The 19,981-nt window shown below is 44.7% G+C and overlaps 1 protein-coding gene across 5 annotated transcripts in view; it reads right to left on the minus strand.

Moving 5' to 3' along the window:
- Positions 1-335: 335 nt before the first annotated feature.
- KCNC1 (potassium voltage-gated channel subfamily C member 1) overlaps positions 336-19,981 on the minus strand; it is an 82,570-nt gene continuing 62,924 nt past the window's right edge. The window contains exons 2-4 of one of the 5 annotated variants that reach the window (XM_088533821.1): positions 17,072-18,005; positions 4,120-4,308; positions 336-2,117 (exon numbers count right to left, since the gene is read on the minus strand). In XM_088533821.1, the coding sequence (XP_088389947.1) occupies positions 1,981-2,117; positions 4,120-4,308; positions 17,072-18,005 (1,260 nt within the window). In that variant the 3' untranslated portion in view covers positions 336-1,980. Of the gene's footprint in view, positions 2,118-2,160; positions 2,364-4,119; positions 4,309-17,071; positions 18,006-19,981 lie in introns of those variants that run through there. The other 4 variants (XM_088533823.1, XM_010214711.2, XM_088533822.1 and 1 more) reach the window with 4 other exon arrangements.

Below are 19,981 nucleotides of genomic sequence, written 5' to 3' on the forward strand. Positions count from 1 at the left end.
AAAGGGAAGATACCTAAATAATTATAGCTTTTTGTTTTAATCTTCCCTTATAAAATTACTAATGGTGTGAATTCTTCAGACATTGGTTGTATCAAGTGTTTGCAGGCTTCATTTATTATCTACTAACCAAAATTAGCATTGTAAAACCACAGCAATACCAAGCTTTTCTCCTACATTTCTGTTGAGAACACTGTATTTATTCAAGATTTTAGAAGCAAGTCTCTGGAAACCCTGGTTGCTTCAGGAAAGGATTCCCCTTTACATTATACAGCAGGCACTGAAACCATGATACAAAATTTATTTCATGCTAGAATTGTTTTGCATAACATTGTGCATGCATTTTACTCAGAAGTACTAAATTGCATACAATGCTGTTGTCTTGTTTCTTAAACTTTGAGACATTTTTATACTTGAATATTTTCCTGATTTTTGTACTATAAGTCCCAGTTTTAAAATAACACCTTTTTGTTTAAAATTCATACTGATTACTTAATATGAACAATTTATGAAGGGTCTTTATGCTGGATCTATACATCAATAAAATACAACATAACCAGAGCTGGAAAATTAAATCTAGACCAGCTGTTACTGTCAGGTCCGAAGGAAGGTCCCATGTGTCACAAGCATGCCAACAAAAACAGACAGGAGAAAGTTTCTTATTTTTATACACTTCTAGTCAGATTAAAAGTTCTTGATTTCCATGTCGGTGTGATGAACAGTGAAGGCGGGGTCAATATGACCGATGACTGCCTGATTGCACTTTTTTAAAACCATTACTCTGTATCTTGTATACAAAAAGAAGCGATCCATAGCAAAGAAATGTACAGTTTTATCATGTTTTACATTTTGGCTACAACAACGTATGTAAAAGTAAAGAGCTTTGAAAGAAAATATATAACTTTGCTTTTTTTTTTTTTTCTCTCTCTTTAAGGTTAATCATACATTTGCAGTGTTTCTTGTTTTTGTTATCTTTTTTTTTTTTTTTTTTTTAACTTTTGTCTTCATGCAATTCATGCTGTGGAACAAAAAATAGATTAAAAAAAAATCTTCTACAGTTTTGTTACATTTTGGCCGTAGAAAAAGCCTGCATCTCTAGTACAACTCCGAAACCACGAAGAATCATCCGTAAAAGCTGCATGGAGCGAGTTTACTTTGTCCAAATGAGAAGGTCTTCCATGCCCGCCCAGTTCCACACAGATGTTTATTAGCCATCAATGTTCATCTCCATCTTGCCTTGTCAGGTCACTCTGACTGCCTCTGTTGGCATATATTTAGCAATGACTGGACTTTCTTTGCAAAGATCTGCATGTAAAGAATACAATCAGTACTTGAGCTTCTTCCCTGCGCTTTTCACATCAAGCTTGGCATCTTAGTTTTAAAGGAAGGAGGAAAAGGTGGAATAGCTACATGCAGAGGCAGCCATATTCTTCTTCAACAGGATTTTTTCCATGCAGTCAGCCCGACTGAGACCTCTCTACAGTGTGTCTGAGTATTGCTTTCAGCTTAAGATAGGCGCCCATGCAACGTTTCATCCTACTGTGCTTGTTTGCTCAAACTCCTGCAGGGTTCCTATGGCTCAAAAATATCCTGAGAAAAGCAAAATCTTCCATCGTTGGCACGTTTCAGCATTGCCTAAATGCCTACCCCATTCCATACCGAGCCAGGAGATCCACCATTAGCCACAATAAGCATATACTAGCGTGATGCACCGGGAGCAAAACTAGCTGGTGCATCTGCCCTTCATCCTCGGTACTGACACCATGCAGCGTGTATGGCCCACCAGGACTATGGAAAAGCCTGCCTGCTGCCATCGGGATGCTATCAGGAGTGTTGTCACCTAGTGGCAAGAGTAACACTGTTCCCAGCAGGTGCTACTGTGAGACATTGCATCTTCAGACTTAGTCACCTGGGTTATATGCAACATAGCATAGGCTAATTGAAAATAAAGCTTTTTAGACCATTCTCTGCTACTGATCCATGCTACAAAATAGATGGGATGGGAGACCAAGAACGTCTCACTGGACTAGGAGAGCTGTAGGGCGCAGACACTGAGGATAATCCTATCGCTTTTCCACTTATGCCAGCTATGCTGTTAAGGCTCCGTGACATTTCGTAACCTTCATTTAAAAGAAAAATGCAAAGTACAGCATTGGATCAATGACAGAATGGACTAAGAGTGAGGTCAACATTGTAGCCAGTTCAATAGCATCTGCATGCATGGACATGCTGAGAGTAGTATCGCTTGCAACATGATTCGGAAGGCCATTGAAGTAAAGAAGTTTAAAACAAAAGAAATTCATTATCATTTCTCAAGGAGGGTCAGGCTGTATAACTGATCCTACAGGCAGCAACATGGTAGTATCCTAGAAAAAAAAGTCAATGGGAGGGGTTTTTCCATGTCTTTATCATACACTCACGCGTACCTCGGCCCTGTCACTTCATGCATTTGACCTCAGGCAAAATTAAGATAGCTTAAAAAGGAGAAGGGGGGAGTGAAAAGAAAGAAAAGAAAAAGGAACAACAACAACAAAAAAAAGGCAGCAACATCCATGGAATTTATTCAGTTGCTATAGAGATACTACTCCTTTGTTCTCAGCGCTTAAAAAAAAAATAAAAAAAAAAGGATAACCAAAACTGCATGCATTCGGTTTCCCTCCCCCTCCCCTTCTTTTTCAGGCATGCACGTAAACAGCTCAGCAAGTGTACAGAGTTGCACAAACGATGGATGAAGTTCTGCTGGAACAGCAGTTAAGATGCTCTCAACGTGTTTCAAACAGGCCAACAATATGCTGACGTATATTACTCTTTAGCCAACCAGCCTCTGTTTCATTCAGGAACGAGAGGCAGTTGCAGTGCATTGTGAAAACCATACATTCCTCATCCCCAAGGATGTGCCATTTGGAGTGTTCACCTGATCCACTGGAACCACCCAAACTCGCCCGGGGCTGAATGAACGGGGCCAATGCTTATCCGATACAGAATCAAGTAAAACACTTTGCTACAAAGGTAAATTTTAGAAGATATACTTTCATATGAAAGTGTTGTGGTCCAACTATATCTTTGTTGATGATAAGCTTTAAACTTTTAAGTACATACATTATCTATAACTGGCATTTACTATAACTATTGCCCATCATACAATGGCACATGGGAATTCTATGCTCCATACTCAGCGTATGGTAACGACATACAATTTTTGCAGATTTAAAAGATTGACTATATCATATACTATATACAGTGCACCAGTGATAAACACTGATATGAAGATAGATGTATCTTTTCCAATATCTCCATTCCTTATCAATTTGTATGCATATATATGTAGTTCTAATTTTGGTGGGTATGGTTTCCTTGTGGTAGATTATGTTAACAAAGCTTAGCTTATCTTAAGGGAAGGGGGGGTTACTTTGATTTGACTTGGATTTGCAAGATAGATGATTGTGATGATTATTAAAGTAAAATGCAGTCGCTTCTGACAGATCTGTACCTGTCAGAAGTTGGAAAAAAATAACTTCTAATGATTCATTTATTGAAAGGAAAATGATTTTAGGTTTTTCCAATCGTAAGACACCTGTGCTAGCAGATGTTCTTGTGTGCTTCTCTTCCTCTGCCAAACTTAGTATCAATGAATATCCAAATAATTTGTCTTGGAATTCTGTTAAGGTGGCTGAATACTTGTTCCATGTCTTGAGGATATCTCCCTTTGTGCTTTAGTTTGCGGTCTGCCACCTGCAACTCTCTGCTCCTCAGAATGCAGTAAGCTCTGTGAGCTTTCCAAGTGGGAAGCTTCCATTGCTATCAAACATTGAGGGGCCTCTCCATGGAGGACAGTTTGGTTTAAGGACGTAGGGGAGCTTTTTTCACTGAAGCTCACTGCACCAGCTGGAGGTGGGAGATTCAACAGCCTAGCATAGCTGCGTGGGGTAGTTACAGCTCCTCAGGCTTTTCTTTCTGAAAGAAATAGGTTAGAAACTCCAAATGCAGACATCAGGTGGTGGTTTCCAGCCCAAGCGTGCATCTCTACGACAAGCGCACTACTGCGTGCTACAGCTACAGCTGACTTTCTCTCGTTTGATAACCGGCTGCTAGCTAGGTGGTTAGAGGACCCCAGCTACATACCCTTTCTTATTCCTCCATCAGGCGGGCAGGGATATTCCCCGGTTGATAAGAGGAAGCAGGGTCCATATCTCTCCCGAGTGCCAGAGCGGGTAAAGGGCAGGCCCTCATCAGGCGTAATAGCCTGGTCTATGTGGGGACAGTCTTCGTTTGCCAGCGCCGCCTTGGCCACCTCACCATTCAGTTTCGAATCTTCAAACATATAAGCAGAAGGCTATTGAAACACTATGCACTGTTTATTAGCGTTCGCGAGGCAAATTAAGGCTTCACAGCTAACGAGATCTACCGCGACTCTATGAAAGGCAGCACATCTGTCCTAGACACTGCGTTCGTGGTGCTGCACCAAAATAAAAGCAAAGGCTGTTAAGCGGGAGGAGAAACAAAACGCGATGGCGTTAGATGTAGCGGCAGCCACCTGCACTTCCCCCCGAGGGGCACTCAGGATCGGGCGGGCTTTGCGTCCTAGGCCTGCGAGCAGAAGACCGCGGTTAGAGCCCGGATCGTGGTGCCGCGTGACGGCGCGCGGCCTGTGGGCCGGGAGGCCTCCTGTCGCCTGGAGCTCGGCAGAGGCACTTGACTGTGAGTTGTGGTTTCGTATTTGAGTATATTCTGTTTGGGCTGACATAGAGCTTTGTGGGAGGTTGCTGAGGGGAAAATGCCTGTTCTTCCCCTCCCCCGGATTTACCCAGGTTGTTTCATACTGTTTCTGATAGCAGTTGGGCAGAATGGTTGTACACGTTTAGACACACAGAGTACGCTATGTCTGGAAATATGACAGCAGAATGTGGATTTGAAAGCAAGAAATCCATTTTCTGATGTTCTCCTTGGAAACACATACAGTATTCGCAATGCCAACACAGGACACTACATACAGAAAACAATACAACAGGCCATGAATTTGGAAAATGAGTAGAGTAAAATTTACTCTTGACTGTAAATAATGAAAAAAAGTTGTCAGATTCACCCATTTACTCCACGCATTCCCATGAGGATAGACTGAGAAGAGCAGGTTTTCTCTGTGTGACTTACTTCACGTTTATAAAGCAACGCAAGTGCTATTCATTCTAATGTTTGAAAGTGCAAATTAGTATAGTGAGAATATACTCGAAATATGGCACAGCTCAATTTGAGTATTTTGGCTGGAGGGGGGAGAAAAAAGAAAAAAAACAACACAGTCAAAAGGTGCTTGTTGGATTTTCATGAGTGCTAACCGTAGGCCAACAGAGTGGCGCGGGCAGCACCCTGCGCCTCGGCTGCGCAGCGCTCACGGCCTGCGCACGGGAAGGCAGAGTCTGCGGGTCATCTACCGGCCTCTTGGGAAAGACAGAGTCAGGGCGTACGCTTAATCCACAGCCTCTTCCAGGTTCGCGTACCGGCTCGCGCTAAACTCTACGTGATGCTGTCATTTGCTTGTCGGCAGACTTGAAGCCAAGTAGTAAAACAAGCCCAAAAGAGAAAATACAACAGGCATGGTCCTGTGATACAGTTCTTATCCTCTGGTTTTGGATGGATGTGATGAATGAGGAGCAGGCGGAAGCCCTTCCTTGTTTTGCACACACACACGCACACAGATGAAGGTGAGACACACTGCACATCTTCTCGGGCACCAGTAATGGCACTCGGTGCCTTGTTTCCTCTTTGGTTTAGAGGGTTCTGGCTTATCACTATGTAAACAGCCTTTCCTGCAAGTACCTCACCTCTGCCTCCTGTCTTCTCTAAGCAGCATTAGTCAATTTATTCCCCCAAAAAGGATGGGGGTAATGCTGTGTTTTGCAAGTGATGGACTAATTAAGCCTCTCAAGGTATTTAAGTTGGCAGAAGCCAGTCCTGCTGGGGCAGTGCGTGGCTCCCCTGTGTGTGGACAGCAGTGCCTTGCTTGCCTCAGTGCCTGCTGAGCTTGCAGGAGCTTCTCCCTCACTTCCACCTGATCTCAGTAAGAGGAATCTGGCTTTGTTCTTCTTTTGATGCTAAACTCTTTCACAAAGGAAAGGCAACGTTATCATCTTTGTTTTACAGATGGGAAAAACTACCATGCAGTGAAGTGACTTGCCCACTGCTAGGTAAGAGGTTATTTACAAGAGCAATCTTCTGACTCCCAGCAGGGCATCTTATCTCCGTAATCATCCTGTCTGTGAATACCTAGTTAACTGCACCAGCTTTAAGCATTCACCTGCAGAGTTTTGGCTGAGGGGCTGAAAAAAGTATTCAGCAAGTCTCCCAGGTGAGTAGTTTGTTTCACAGCTACCTCATTTGTGTGGTTTGCATTCTTTTTTCTTCCTTCTGCTTGTTTCCTCTACCTCCTTTTTCAGAAAAGTGCTAGATATTTTGAAGCAAATGCAGAATTTCAGAATGGCATGTTGTGGAGAAACACAGGGGAGACTACCCGTGCCCCTGCTGCATGACTTTTCTCATAGTCAAATTATGAACACGTTGCTGCAGACTGTCCTAGTGCTGCTGGCTTTGATCTCAGCTCTAGCCATGTAAACATCAATACTGAGTTTCACCTGTCTGAACTGGAGCTCAAGTTCAGGCTACTGATGCACTTCCATCTGTGCGATATATTCACAGACCTCAGTCTAGTCTCACAAGTGTGGCACACGTACAGAGCGGGTTCCTGCAGTGGGAAACCACCTCAGTCCTACTGTTCTCCAAAACTACCAAAATTCATGTTCTTGGTCTACTTTTCTTCCTTAGATGTCTTCAGAAATTGTGTGTGGGCCAGGGCCCTCCCCACTGACTGCTTCACCTTGTGCTTATTGCTCCCTTGGTCTCCTACACCTCTATGGAGCTCCAAGGTGGCCACTTCTCCAAAGGATGGAGGAGTAGAAAGGCACTCAGGGAGGGCCTTTTCAGTCTTTCTGAGTTTGGAAGTACAATGCCTTTTCCAGACCTTACAGGAACTTGTAGGTCATAAGCACTTGGACTGAAATAGGGCTGAGAGAAATCCCGTGAGTCGCAGCTTGGTTCCATGCACGCCTGCCTAGGGGGTTTGCAGGCTCTCCTTCCCAGCCTGGGCTGCATGCCTTGGCACTCTGCTAAAGTGCATAGGGTCTTCTCAGCCCTAGATCAGAAACGCAGCAATTGGGAGACATCACGCTCATTTCTTTAATCCTTTTAGGTCACTGTCCAACACTTCCAGGAGGAGAGAGACCCTTTTCCTCCTAGCAACCCTCATTTGAGGATTGAAAGATGTAAGGATGTTGAGCCTGGACCTGACCTACGCTGCACATAGGTCTCAAGGCCAAGTACCCTCAACTTCCCTGAGTAGCCATTTGCCGTGTGGCAAAGCCTTGGGAGACTGCAGGCTCTGTCTGTGCTGCCAAGGGAAGGGCTTGAGGAGTGGGAAGGAGGTAGGAGCAGCCAAGGGCAGAACAGGGCTGGAACTGAGAACGTTGTTAGAAGGGGTAAGACCTTTCTAGTAGGGGTCCTTGTGTGACCAAAGTTACCCAACCTGTTACCTTGTTCCACCCTACCAGCCCTTGAACACCTCAGGATGAACCCCCAGCTTGCCTCGAGTGCACTGGTGCTCTTGCAGCCGTATTCCCTGTCCTGGGATTGCAGTTACTCCAGTTTGCAGGTAGCAGAGAGCACCCTTGCATCTCGTTTGAAAGCTGCGAGGATGTTTGCCCATTTTCAGCTCTTTCCCACTGCATGGCTCCTAGCATTTAGGAGCTATCTTTCAAACTTTTCTGATGTAGAAGGACTGTTAATGTGGCAGATTATAACTGTGTCCTGCTATGCTTGTGACAGGAAAATCTTTTGGTATGATGGTTTTCCCTGTCTCTCAGGCCAGTGATAGCATGACACAGGGACAGGGATGGCATGGCCGAGATGAGGGTGGAGGACTGCTGTGCCCTGGGGTTTTTCAGCTACAAAGCTATCATCTGGAGAGTGGGAGGCAGAGCAGCCCTGAGGCTGCTGCAGCTTTCTCTTTTGGTGTGGGGGAAAGAGAATTTACTGTAGTGAAAATGGAAGATTTTGCATTCACTTCTGCACCCTGCTTCTGCAGCATCACATCTGCCTGCTGCTTCCTGTGCTGAGCAAATGGCCATCATGGAGGTAAAGGTGTGAGTCCAGGGCCGTTTACATGGGACTGTGGAAGTGTTAAGAGCTGCTTAGCATCTGAAACTCCCCATCGACTTTCTCTCCAAATTCTTATGTGGAAGTGCAGTATTTACAACTTAATGCCCTATTGTTTTGAGTCTCTTGAATTCAAATTTCATTCTTGCTATTGGGTTATTTCTGTTGGTTTCCTGGATAGTGTTTGGTGCCCATTGCCATTCGTGGAACAGTCACCACCGCGCAAGCACATATTTCATGTTGTCTTTTTGTCCTGGGCTCCGTCTGAGCTCAGCTCTGCTCCTCCCCTGGGCTATGGAAAGCTCAAACTAACAGAAGTGGGAGGTAAAGGAACTGCAGACTGAGAAAATAAGCTTCTCTTGAGCTCCTGTGTGGCCATAACGATTTCTGAATTAACACAGAATTTACTAGTAATTAAGATTAGAAACAACAAATTTCCTACTGTCCCTGTAGAAAATTAACAAAAAAATGTCTATAAGCTATTTTTTTGGTCATTCTTTCAGAGTAGCGTTTAGGTAATTGGAGGAGATTGCAACAAAATATCTCAATCAGGACCTGATTCAGCAAAATAACGATTATGCTTCCGCACCAGGCCATCTTTGCTGCAGAAATCAATTTTTATGGGCTCCAGAGCCTGATGGAGGATTAAGAAACATGGATCCCGTGGGCAAGGGCTCATTTTTGTTGTTGTTAAATCGGGTCCTTAGAGTGAAAGAGGTATAGCTATATTAAATTAGGAAGAGAGTTATGGAGAAGATGTATTAAGCCACAGACAAAGGATGATGAAGTGATGAAATTATGGCTTGGAGAGTATGGAAGGAAGTATAGTGTAGAGAGTATGGGTGCAGAGAATAAGGGCTTAAGCCTTTGAAAATGAGTTATGACACATCAACATGCTAGTGAAAAAAAAAATCCTAAATTTGTAGGCTTGGGAATTTCTCTGCTGGAGAGCAATGAAAATTAATTTTTCCCATGCAGACTATCTGGAAAAAAAAAAAGTAAAAAAAAAAAATAGTAATTTAGCTAAGCAGCTCTGTTGTCATACCAGGTACTTACTCTTTGCATTAATACCCCACATCAGGTATCATTTTGTGTCACAACTTCAATGAAGTTACCTATAGTCTGTGACATTCCTTGTTCTTTTGCTTTAAAGAACTGTATTGTAATCTCCTCGGCTGCCCAATATGGAGCTCAGGTTGATGGGAATTGGAGAAAAAACTTCACAGAATAAAATATGACAGTCTGTAACATACACAAGCTGCAAGCAACGTACGGTAAGAACAAGTAAATGTTAACAAACAGAGTGGGAGAGAGAGAGAGAGAAAGAGAGAAAATGTGAACATGTAAAAGAATTAATAGATTCCTATACAATAATTCAGTTAATTTTAGTTACCCCAGTATTCTAAGGCCATTAGAATAGAAATGGTTGTTAGCTCTAGGTATCTTTAATCAGCTTCTCTGCTTGTCATAATTGACTGCGTGTTTGGAAAGCTGTTGCGAGGCTCTTCGGAGCCCGTGTTCCGCGGCAGGGCTTTCCCGCGGCACAAGCGAGAGCAGAGCTGGGCGCCGCAGGTGCGCAGCGGCCTCGCGGCCCGACCTACCTCTTCCACACGTACTCACCACCACGCTGACCCGGGTCCCTCCAGCAGCCGCGTCCCCGGGAGAGGCACTGCGGTGGCGCGGGGACCACGCGCAGTGCTACCTGGCCAACCTGGTGGCGTCGCTCCCGGAGGGTCTCGCCCTACTCCTTCGAGCGCTAGCGGCCCGGCCGGCGCGCGCCGGAGCCCTAGGAGGGCACGTCCTGTGGGCCCTGCCCCTGACATGGTGCTCCTGGAAGCGGCACGTTGCCAAGAGCTACGGAAGATCCTTTCTAGCTGTGTCCTGATATTTTCCTTGCCCCGATCCTGTGCTTCTGAGGGTGTCCTTAACGTCAGCCTCTGCGGAGCGCAGTGCGTCCCTGACAGGTCAGGGAGAGGGTGCAGGTAAGTGCAGTCAGGTGAGTTTTACTCGTATAGTACCGAGCTGACTGGAGAATACGGTATGATGATCTGTACAGTATGGAATGCGTCTGAGATATGGAGCATGGATGAATACAAACAGCAGAGAGAGCAGGAACGGTGGGTTGCTGGTTTTTTAAGCTTTGCACTAGTAAGTAGACAAGCAAATAGACAAAAGGCTTGAAGAAAATTTCCATCAAGTACGGAGTAAGAGGGATATAAGCTAGTGGGCTGGGCACAGGACTGGGATCTCACATCCTGAAACTGTCCTTTGTCCCTAATCGTTGGTGGTGAGGACTCTCTCTAGTGGGATTGCAGCAGAGCTGTACTTTATACAGAGCTGCCTTCAGTTGCTTCTATTGTGCAAAGACCAGTTATACTCTCTCCAGCAGGAGGGGTCAGTCACGTGGAGGGGTGCCAAGACTGCCTGTTCTTATCCGAGGAATGCCTTCTGCCCTGGATAGCACTGGATCTAGAGTGGCAAGCACACACTTGCAAAGGGGTTCTTGAGAAAGAGGATTTACCATATTTACATCTGCTGTGTTGGAGGCTTAGCACAAGCTGGGCTTATTTGGCTGGAGATGTGTTAGTATCTGTGTTTTCCTATCACTAAAAGTGCTATAATCCTCTTGTGCTCTTTGAGTTATTAAGGCTCATGGAGTTATTAAAGTTCTAAGGTTTGCTATTTGGGCCTGTGCTTTTTCAGCTCAGTGTGATTCTGTCTCTCCAAACATCCCTGGCTGTAGCCAGACCACGGACAGCTGTGTAGGGAGGTCCTTTCTGATGTCCCCTGTAGTGCCAGGGAGACATGTGCCTTCTGTGAGACCAACAGAGGAAGAGCAATAATGCCAAAGGAACTTCCCCTCTGCTAACACACAGGCTGGAAGGACAGTCCAGAGCTGAAAGGGCCTCTTTTTGCTTCCTGTTCAATGCTTGGCCATTTTGCTGCACTGCTCTGGAGCTTTTTCTGTATCTTCCTCACTACAGATTCAGCTGTGGCTACCACACACTCCTCACACTGTGGATCTGGCATGGATGTGGACCAACAAGCAGGAAGCCCAAAGCTCCATGCTTGAACTTACAGCTCCACCTTTTTACCTTCAGATGACGTGGTATAGAGAATGTTATTTATACTCAAATTTTAAATTAAATAAGCACCATAGTACAAGTGACACCCACTAATTAGTATCTCTGCAAGAAATCACAGATGAATAATTGTACAGCAAAATACTGCGTTGTATGAGTTATAAATTCTGCTTTGTGCGTGATCCACAGCTGTGGGGTTGTAGAAATGCCACATTGGGGGAACAGATCCAGATTACTCCCCGCTAACTGCAGTCACTTAATTCGAACATGGTGGGTTAGAGCTGTAGTTGCCTTCGGTCATTATGGAGAGAGCCACTTCCAGAGGGTAGTTCAAATCTTGAATGAGTAAATCACTCTCTGGCGTTGCCTAACTCCCCACTGCAAGTGGGACCTCAGGCAAATGCATCTCAAGTCAGATGAAAAACTGAGCCTTAGTCATTTTATTTTGAACTTTCACAGGCTCTGCAATAGATGCAGAGGACCCAGCCTCCATCTTCATTGACATTAGGATGCAGACCTTACCACATTTCCTTATAAAAGTTAGCATTTGCTATTAGCAGTAGTTAATGATGGAGTTTTAAAGGCTAGGAAGGCTAAGTATAAGGAGGAGAAAAAACATCTCCCTGTTACCTTTTCTGCTGCCTTTTTAATGTTTTATGTCCAGTGTATACAAACATCAGAGTCTTCTGAGCTGAACCAGAGCTAAAGGCTTTGCAGTTGCATCACTCTTTACTGCCCATACTATAACAGCTTTGACCCTTTCTATGACACTGAAGTTAGCTTTCTTTATATTTTCTCTTTTTTTAATGTTCAAAGGCATTTGATCTCTTCCCGGTGGATTAAAGGACTACCACAGTGGCTACATATAGATGGCTTTAATGCTGTTTTGCTCTCCATAAAAGCCACTCAAGTCCCAGCACAAGAGTGGTATGTCAGGCAGCAAAATAGGCCCGTGGCAAGAACTGCCAGGAGTCCCCATCTCCCACCGAGCACTGGCACTGGAATTACAGTGCTCAGCACACTTCTGACACTAGAAACGGTGTGTTGCACAAGGAGCACAGGTTATTTAGCTTACTGTGGCACAAGGGAAGGAAAACGTGGTCTTGAGAAAAGATCAGCCCTTTCAGAAAGCATTGGTGATAAAACTGAAATAAGAAATTCCAATCTCTCACTGCACTGAAATAATAAGTTTCTGATAGGAGCTTTTCATCCGGCCATAGACTACACTGGAGTCATTTCCTTTTGGCAGCAATAGACTTGGGTGGTTTTAGCTGTTGAGACATTGGGATTGTCAAGGAGTGGGAACAGCAAAACCCTTTTTTGGGCAGGGAAGTGAAACAACCGCAAAAGTTATTCTAGAGCTAGAGATGGAATTAGCAATGACATAGGTATTTTTACTCCCCTCTTAGGTCCTGGGAATCTAATAATATTTCTTCCATATTTTTCAGCTATGCAAAGAGCAGAGGATTTTGCCATCAACATACTGTGAAAAAGTTGCCCAACCTGGTTTCACAGTAAATTTATATTCTCTATCCTCAGAGAGTAGCTTGAGTGTAACTGCATGTGGAGGGGATCAAAGAGAGGTGAGGAATTGTCATTTTGGCAATGTTAAAGTCAAGATAATCAGTGTGCCCTGATTCTGTAAGTATTTGTACAGAGATCATGAAAGTTTGGGGTAGGTTATTTTTTTTTCCTCTTGCTAAGAAATATGTCTTGTGTGTTGTATGTTATACGTTCATTCTAAAAACTATTGTTCTGTGGCACCAGAGGGTGCTATAGACATCAAATGAAGTTATCCCATTCTTATTCTGGATTCCTTTTACAGTACTGGAAAATGACATTGACTACTTCATCCTGTGGCCTGCAATCAATTTAAGGTAAGTGCACAGCTCACAAAAGACAGGGCCTAAAGAGTCGGGTAACACTTTTGTAACAAAGGCCCAAACTAGGTGCTTTCAAGATTTGTTTTGCAGGTTATGAGGTTTACTTAAAAGATTGCACCCTAAAATCTGTTCCATCTACATAATTATTAAATTAGGCCTTGTGGCAAATGCAAATACTGGGGATTACTTCTATTTCCTCTTTGTTGTCTACTTAGGCTGTTAGGTACTTGATTGTCTTATAGGACAATGGCACAATTAAGCCCTTATCTTGAATAGTCAAGGTCAAGGAGACTTAATCAAACTGGTCAGGTAGGATCTGCTCCTTTGTATCATCACAGGCCCAGTTCCTCCAGGCACGATATAAACAGTATCCTGAGAATTTATGGTTGTCAGAATTTCCTCAGAGAATGTGTTTTTGTGGAGGGGAGAGCTCTTTCATAATGCTGCTGGAGGAGCCTGCCTGGAAGGGTAGCTTCACCACCCTCTCTCTGGAGGATGAGACTCATCCCCTTGTATCTCCCTCCCACCCACCTACTGACGGGAATGGATGGGGTGGAGAGCAGGAAGGGCTGCTGCGGAGAGGGGAGGCAAAACCTGACATTCTCAGTGCTTTATCAAATCAAAATCAGGTGCTGTTATTTAAAGATACCCTCCTGCCAGATGCGAATTATACTGGGGCTGTGTTGCTGAGAGGGTCAATTTAAGAATTCACTTCAAACCTAGAGCATTTCGGTTCAAACCATCTTTGCTTCCCCTGCAAACGGCCACGGCTTCGCCAGCAGCAGCCGTGCAGCCCGTGGGCACCGTTGTCCTGCCGGCTCCTCCGTGCCAGGACTGGCCGCTCGGCCTGCGCCGAGGCGCTGGGACGGGGCTGAGCAGGACTCCCTGGAGCCCCGGCGGCCCTGCGCGTGCCTGGCACGGGATTCACCACGTAAGGGACACGGTGGTGCAGTGAGGTAGGCCTACGTGCAACCATTTCACACTTGCCACTGTTTCGTTCTGCATTTAATCATTCTGCCCAATGTAACAGCTATAATAAGTACCTAATTCTGATGATTTTTTCTCATGAGCCTAAACAGGCTCTTTTTTGTATTAGATGCACGTGATATGACCTTAAGACCCCTACCACACTGAAACTTGATGATTAAAAGTTACAAGAAATACCTCGGTCAACGTGGACATCATTTTAGAAACACTAAGTCTGAGAGTGCTACTGCATTCTCAGTACAATGTCAACTGGTTGTCTGCAATTAGGTGGTGGTAACTAAACCAAATATTTTACAGTGTGGAGAACATTCCCTACTTGCGAGTCTTTGCTTTCATCTAATGTGAAGTTTCAGGAGCAAGTCCGTGTCTACGAGTGCTTTGTATGGCATAAGGCAATCTCAACCTCCAAGGCAATTAAGATCTAATTTTAACAGTTCAGTCTGACCTTATTCGTTATCTTTGACTTTTCTCTTGTACACATATAGATCTTTCCCTGTTAGGAAGCTAAGAGCTACAAGCAATATTTTTTTGCTGCTAGTGGTGCATAATAATTATCAGAAACAGAACTCCAGTAACAGTGTTACTGAGTCCATTTCCTTAGCCAAAGTACAAGTGCGTTCGTTACTTCTGAAAATATATATGCTTATATATGTATATAAAAATATTCTCTTTAATTATTGCAGAAATAGATAAGTTGCTGTTACTATCAATACTTCATGGATATTGTAGTAACAGCTGATTTTAGAGCACTGATGGTGGCAAAACAGTTCCACATTGAACCAAAATCATACGTATTCTCAGGATACCGGTGTGGAATTGCAGTGAACTCGTGGAGTTCTTAGTCCTCTAGTTCCCTGAGAGGACCAGAGTATTCAGTGGAAGGAAATTTTAAAAACAAGGGATTTTGAAAAGGAAGTTACTCTGTAGCTGACTGCTAAAGTACTCAAGCGTCTTGCACTTGCGCATTACAGCTGGGTAGTCGGCACACTGTCCATGGTAGGAGATACACAGTATTGTTAGTGCCCTCTTTCCCACTTGATATGTAATGCCACAGAAACATCTACTTATGAGGAGGTTTGCTGCTTGGCCATGACTTGGGATTAGCATTTGCAATCTGAGGCGAATGGGTGATAAGACCATGCGCTTCTGCGCAGAAGAAACAAACAGTCTATCAGTCACGTGAATTGTGGTTGGCCTGTTGCAATGGAGTAGTCTAACAAAAAAAAAAAAAGAAAAAAGAAAAAAATAGCAAGCTCTTTACCTTCTAAATGGATTGATTTTACGTAGTTGCACAGAAGGGAAAAGAAAAAGGAAGTGTGAAGAAAAGAGAAGAGCAAAGAAGAGAAAAGATCCCACCAGTTCTTTCCCTCCAGAATTAGCACTGGCATTGGTGAAGTCACACACAAAGGAAAGTCTCACTTTCTTTGTGCCTCTCACAATGACATCAACATGCATGGCTATGAGATGGAGAGAGAACACTTTGCTCGTGATGAGTAACAAATTGGGATTTTCTTCAAAGAAAAACAATGATAACACAAGACCATCATAGGTATATGCTAGCTCTTTCAAAACACCTCTTGTTGACTAGATGTCAGTCTAAATCTCTTGACTGGTGAGCTGTTCTGTCTGATGCAACACATGGGAATATTTTGAATAGGCTGAAGAATGTCTGCTAAGCAACTTGGCTGGAATGTCTGCCAAAAAACGAGTTGGCTTTGTTTTCAACATGGTTATCTACTTTGAAATTATTGACTCCACAGAATAAATAGTGATATTCCATAGGTAGAGGTAGATTATGGGGTGGAAATAATCGAATTGGAGCCCTGCAATTTTGTGTGCTATATGAGGATTCTCATAAAACTGAGATATTCCCATAATTAACCACTAGCCATGGGATATTATAATATATTCCATGGTGACTAGTATTTCCCTCCCCCCGCCAGTAGAATTAGTATGATTAATTTTGCTCTGGTTTTGCCTATTGCTGACATGAATCAGTGTAATTAAAAAAATAAGAATCCCATATTAAGAGGCAATCACTCTTTAGGCTGAGCCTGCCAGTAATGACCAGTCAGAGCTTTTCCAGTCAGCCTTTACTACTAGAAGGTTGAAAGAGCCACAACTCACCAACCTATAGTTGCAAAAGGAGCATGTTTTAGGAATCGTAGTTGAAACACTTCATGGCTCTAAATTCTAGTGGAATTATAGAATAGATTGGTTTACATGCCATGGAATAAACATCCTTACAGCTAGTCTTGTCTCAGAGTGAGTCATTTTGTATTAGTGTCAAGAATTTGAGCTGTTTTTCTGCTTTGCGGTTAATCATCAGAAAGAGACGGGATTGTCTCATGAATATGCATGATGGTAGAGTTGTCCCTCCAACTTACTAGGCACCTAGTTTCTTTAATGAGATGTACAATATCTGCCATTTAAAACAGCTGAAAGGTCCCAATTGGGAACAAATGAGAAAGCATCTGGCTGTTTGGAATTCCAGCCCTGTTTTGTCAGAAAAATTCTGTGATTGCTGAGTACTTGGCTCCTACTCTGCTCTGTGAAGCATTCAGATCTCAGGAGCCTCTGAGGTGCGTTAACGCAGTCCAGCAACATAGCTGTAGAGCTCTGCCAATTCTTCCACTAGATGTACCAGCTCTTCAAAAATGTCTTGAGACTTGTATGCCCTTACCAGGACCAAGTTTGGGCTCCTAGAGCACGCTCTCCTCCTAAGTTTTGCTCATCAGCCTCCACTGTACCATTTGTCCCTGCAACCTAGACTTCACACATATTATTCACTGTGTGATGGTGGGACTAGAATGGATAAATGTGCTACCCATTGCTCTAAGAAAGCGGTCTGGCTGTATCTGAAATCACTACGCGGGATGGAGGTTAACGGTCAGATGGACATTCCTCTAAGAGGTTTCCTACCTGCTCTGTTAATTTCTAAAATTTCTTCTTGGGCCAGTGGGCAAGTGTCGCTCTGGGTACTGTGGTGTGGAGAGTTTACGACAGATTTACAATAATTGGGGGATCCCAGCTGGGGTGGCCTCGGGATATGCTTCTTTTTTTTCTTTGGTAGCTTCTGCTTAGCCATAGCTAAGGAGTAATACATTCCGAAATTGTTCACAATGACAGGGACAGGCATGGCAATGGTCAGCACACCAGCAAGAGCACAGAGGGCCCCCACCAGCATGCCTGACCAAGTCTGAGGATACATGTCTCCGTAGCCCAGGGTCGTCATGGTGACAACAGCCCACCAGAAGCCGATGGGGATGTTTTTAAAGTGTGTGTGTTCACTGGCACTAGGGTCATTTGGTTTAGCACCTATTCTCTCGGCATAATAGATCATCGTGGCAAAGATTAAGACGCCCAATGCCAAAAATATGATGAGCAGCAAGAATTCGTTTGTGCTGGCACGGAGGGTGTGTCCCAAGACCCGCAACCCCACAAAGTGGCGGGTCAGCTTGAAAATTCGCAGGATTCGCACGAAACGGACTACGCGGAGGAAGCCCAGGACATCCTTAGCAGCTTTGGAAGACAGGCCACTGAGTCCAACCTCTAGGTAGAAAGGCAGTATGGCCACAAAGTCAATGATGTTCAAAGAGTTTTTGATAAATTCCACCTTGTTCGGGCAGAAAGTGACTCTCATCAAGAACTCAAATGTAAACCAGACCACACAGACACCTTCGATGTAGGTGAGAAAGGCCTCAGTCTCTGCTTCCCTGTAGTGCCGCACCTGGGTGTCATTCCCGATGAATTCAGTTTCTGTCTTGTTCACAATGGGGTTAAATCTCTCATGGGTCTCGAGGCAGAAGGTGGTGATGGAGACCAGAATGAAGAAGAGGGAGGCAAATGCCACGTACTGTGGAAAGAAAGATACAAGAGACATGTTAAACAGTAGGGTAAGTACTGGGACTTCAAGTACGGGACATGCAGGCAAGGGCGAGAGCTTTATTAAAACCAAAGTTAATGCCAAGCCTTCCTTCTGCGGCCCTAAGATACCAGGTCTTACCTGCAAGGACAGCCTGACATTGGAACTGGGAGGGAGAAGAGTACGGCAGTGCTTCCTCCAGCCCCTTCCCATATGGATAGCCCTTCAGCGACAGTGTGTGTTTAAGTAAGCCTGTATATCTCAGAGCTTTCCACGGGAGCTGAAGTTAAGGACACACTTAAATTCCACCTTTCTGAACTGGGTCCTCTGTTACTTGCTCATCTTTAGGATGGACTTTAGATTCTACGAGGCGCTGGACACCTCAGGCCTCCCGCACCACGGGCAGCCCCTGCCTCAGGGTGGTGTCGCGCCTGCCCGTATCATCGCGCGCCCTGTTGGCGGGAGCTGCGGCGTTTCCGAGCGCGCTGCGCTCCGGGCAGCGCTCTGCAGGTGAGCGCAGTGAGGAGCAGAGCTCCCCGCGGCACCGCCACACTGCCTTACGAAAGCCAGGGGACGGGTCAAGGAGCGGGCACAGGCCGTGCTGAGCTCTGCTAGGGTGAGCCGCGTCCGTACTAGGCATTTCAGTCCCCCTTTTCAGGTACTGCTGGAGGAGGGGGATAATCAGGAGGTTTGGGGTAGATGTAGAAGGAGACAGGTCTGTTGGATTTTATCAGACCAAGATTTCTGGCAGAGATTTTCACTAGAACAAGATCAATCTTTTTTAATGTTGCTGCACTATATCGTGGTTAGTCGGGTTACAGTGAGGGTGGTAGCAGTCCCCCAAGTCATGAGCCGTTGTAATATTTTATCTGTTTGGCATCAGTTCCTGCTTTCCTCAGACTTCCCTGAACCTAAAGGAGATCTCTGGGTTGTATTCGAGGGTAACTGAGGAAGACAGTGATGACAAAATTCACAACTGCCACAACTGTGGCCTCTCTGCTCCATCCTCCATCACTCAAGTGATTTGTATAACCCCAAAAGGCTCTTTGTGTGGTAGAGCTGTGTTGTGGTAGAACTGCCTCTTTCCATTTCCCTTCCCACATCCGTCATCTTTCTGATCAAATGTCTGGTGTGTCACAACACCTCGACCAGACAAGTCACATATACTCTTTCAGGGTATGAGCATGTGCAGCTCTGCAAGGCAAAATGAATCAGTTTTCTTTATTTTATTTGATTATCTGTGTTAATTAAAACATTATTCAAGGAAACCATGTCCCCCTCTTCTGCAGAGTAGGCAGAATAAGGGTTAAAAAGAACAGATTTCTTATAATTGTCGCCAGTAAATACAGTCCTATAATCTTAAAGGAATTGCTGCCAAAGGAATAGACTAGTTAAAATTAGCCTCTGCTTAAAGCTAGCAATACTCTCCTGCAATCAAGAAGTTCTTCCGTCTCCTTTCCGCTGTATAACTGCTATGAAATTATGCTTGACCTTCACTATTAGCAAACAAAGTCAAAAACAAGTATTTGTGAAGTTTTGAGGCCAACCATTTACTAGAGAACCCAGAGAAATTGCCAGAAAATTAAATCACAGGAACATTCAGGCTGGAAGGGCCCTCAGGAGGCCCCGTGGGGCAGCTCCGAAGTTGGATGGGGCTGCTCGGGGCCTGGCCAGGTCGAGTTGTTCTGAGTACCCCAGCTGGGGACATCCCACCGCCTCTCTGGGCAGCCTGTGCCGCGGTTTGAGCCAGAGGAGCAAATAAACATACGGGATGCAGAGGCAAATGAGTCCTGCCTCGCGAGCCCAGCTTCGCTGCCAGCGAGCTCAGCCGCTTACCCACTGCCACGGGTGTAGAAAAACCTAGGGGCTTCCCCAAATGCTGCTGGCTTTCACATTATCCTGTCAGTCTCATGTAACAGATCTAACGGACATGCTAATAGGTGCCAAGATCAAGGTATTTGTCTGGC

Source organism: Tinamus guttatus, unplaced genomic scaffold (genome assembly GCF_059628265.1).
Source record: "Tinamus guttatus ecotype Peru unplaced genomic scaffold, ASM5962826v1 Tinamus_guttatus_pri_ptg000524l, whole genome shotgun sequence".
NCBI classification, from domain to species: Eukaryota; Metazoa; Chordata; class Aves; order Tinamiformes; family Tinamidae; genus Tinamus; species Tinamus guttatus.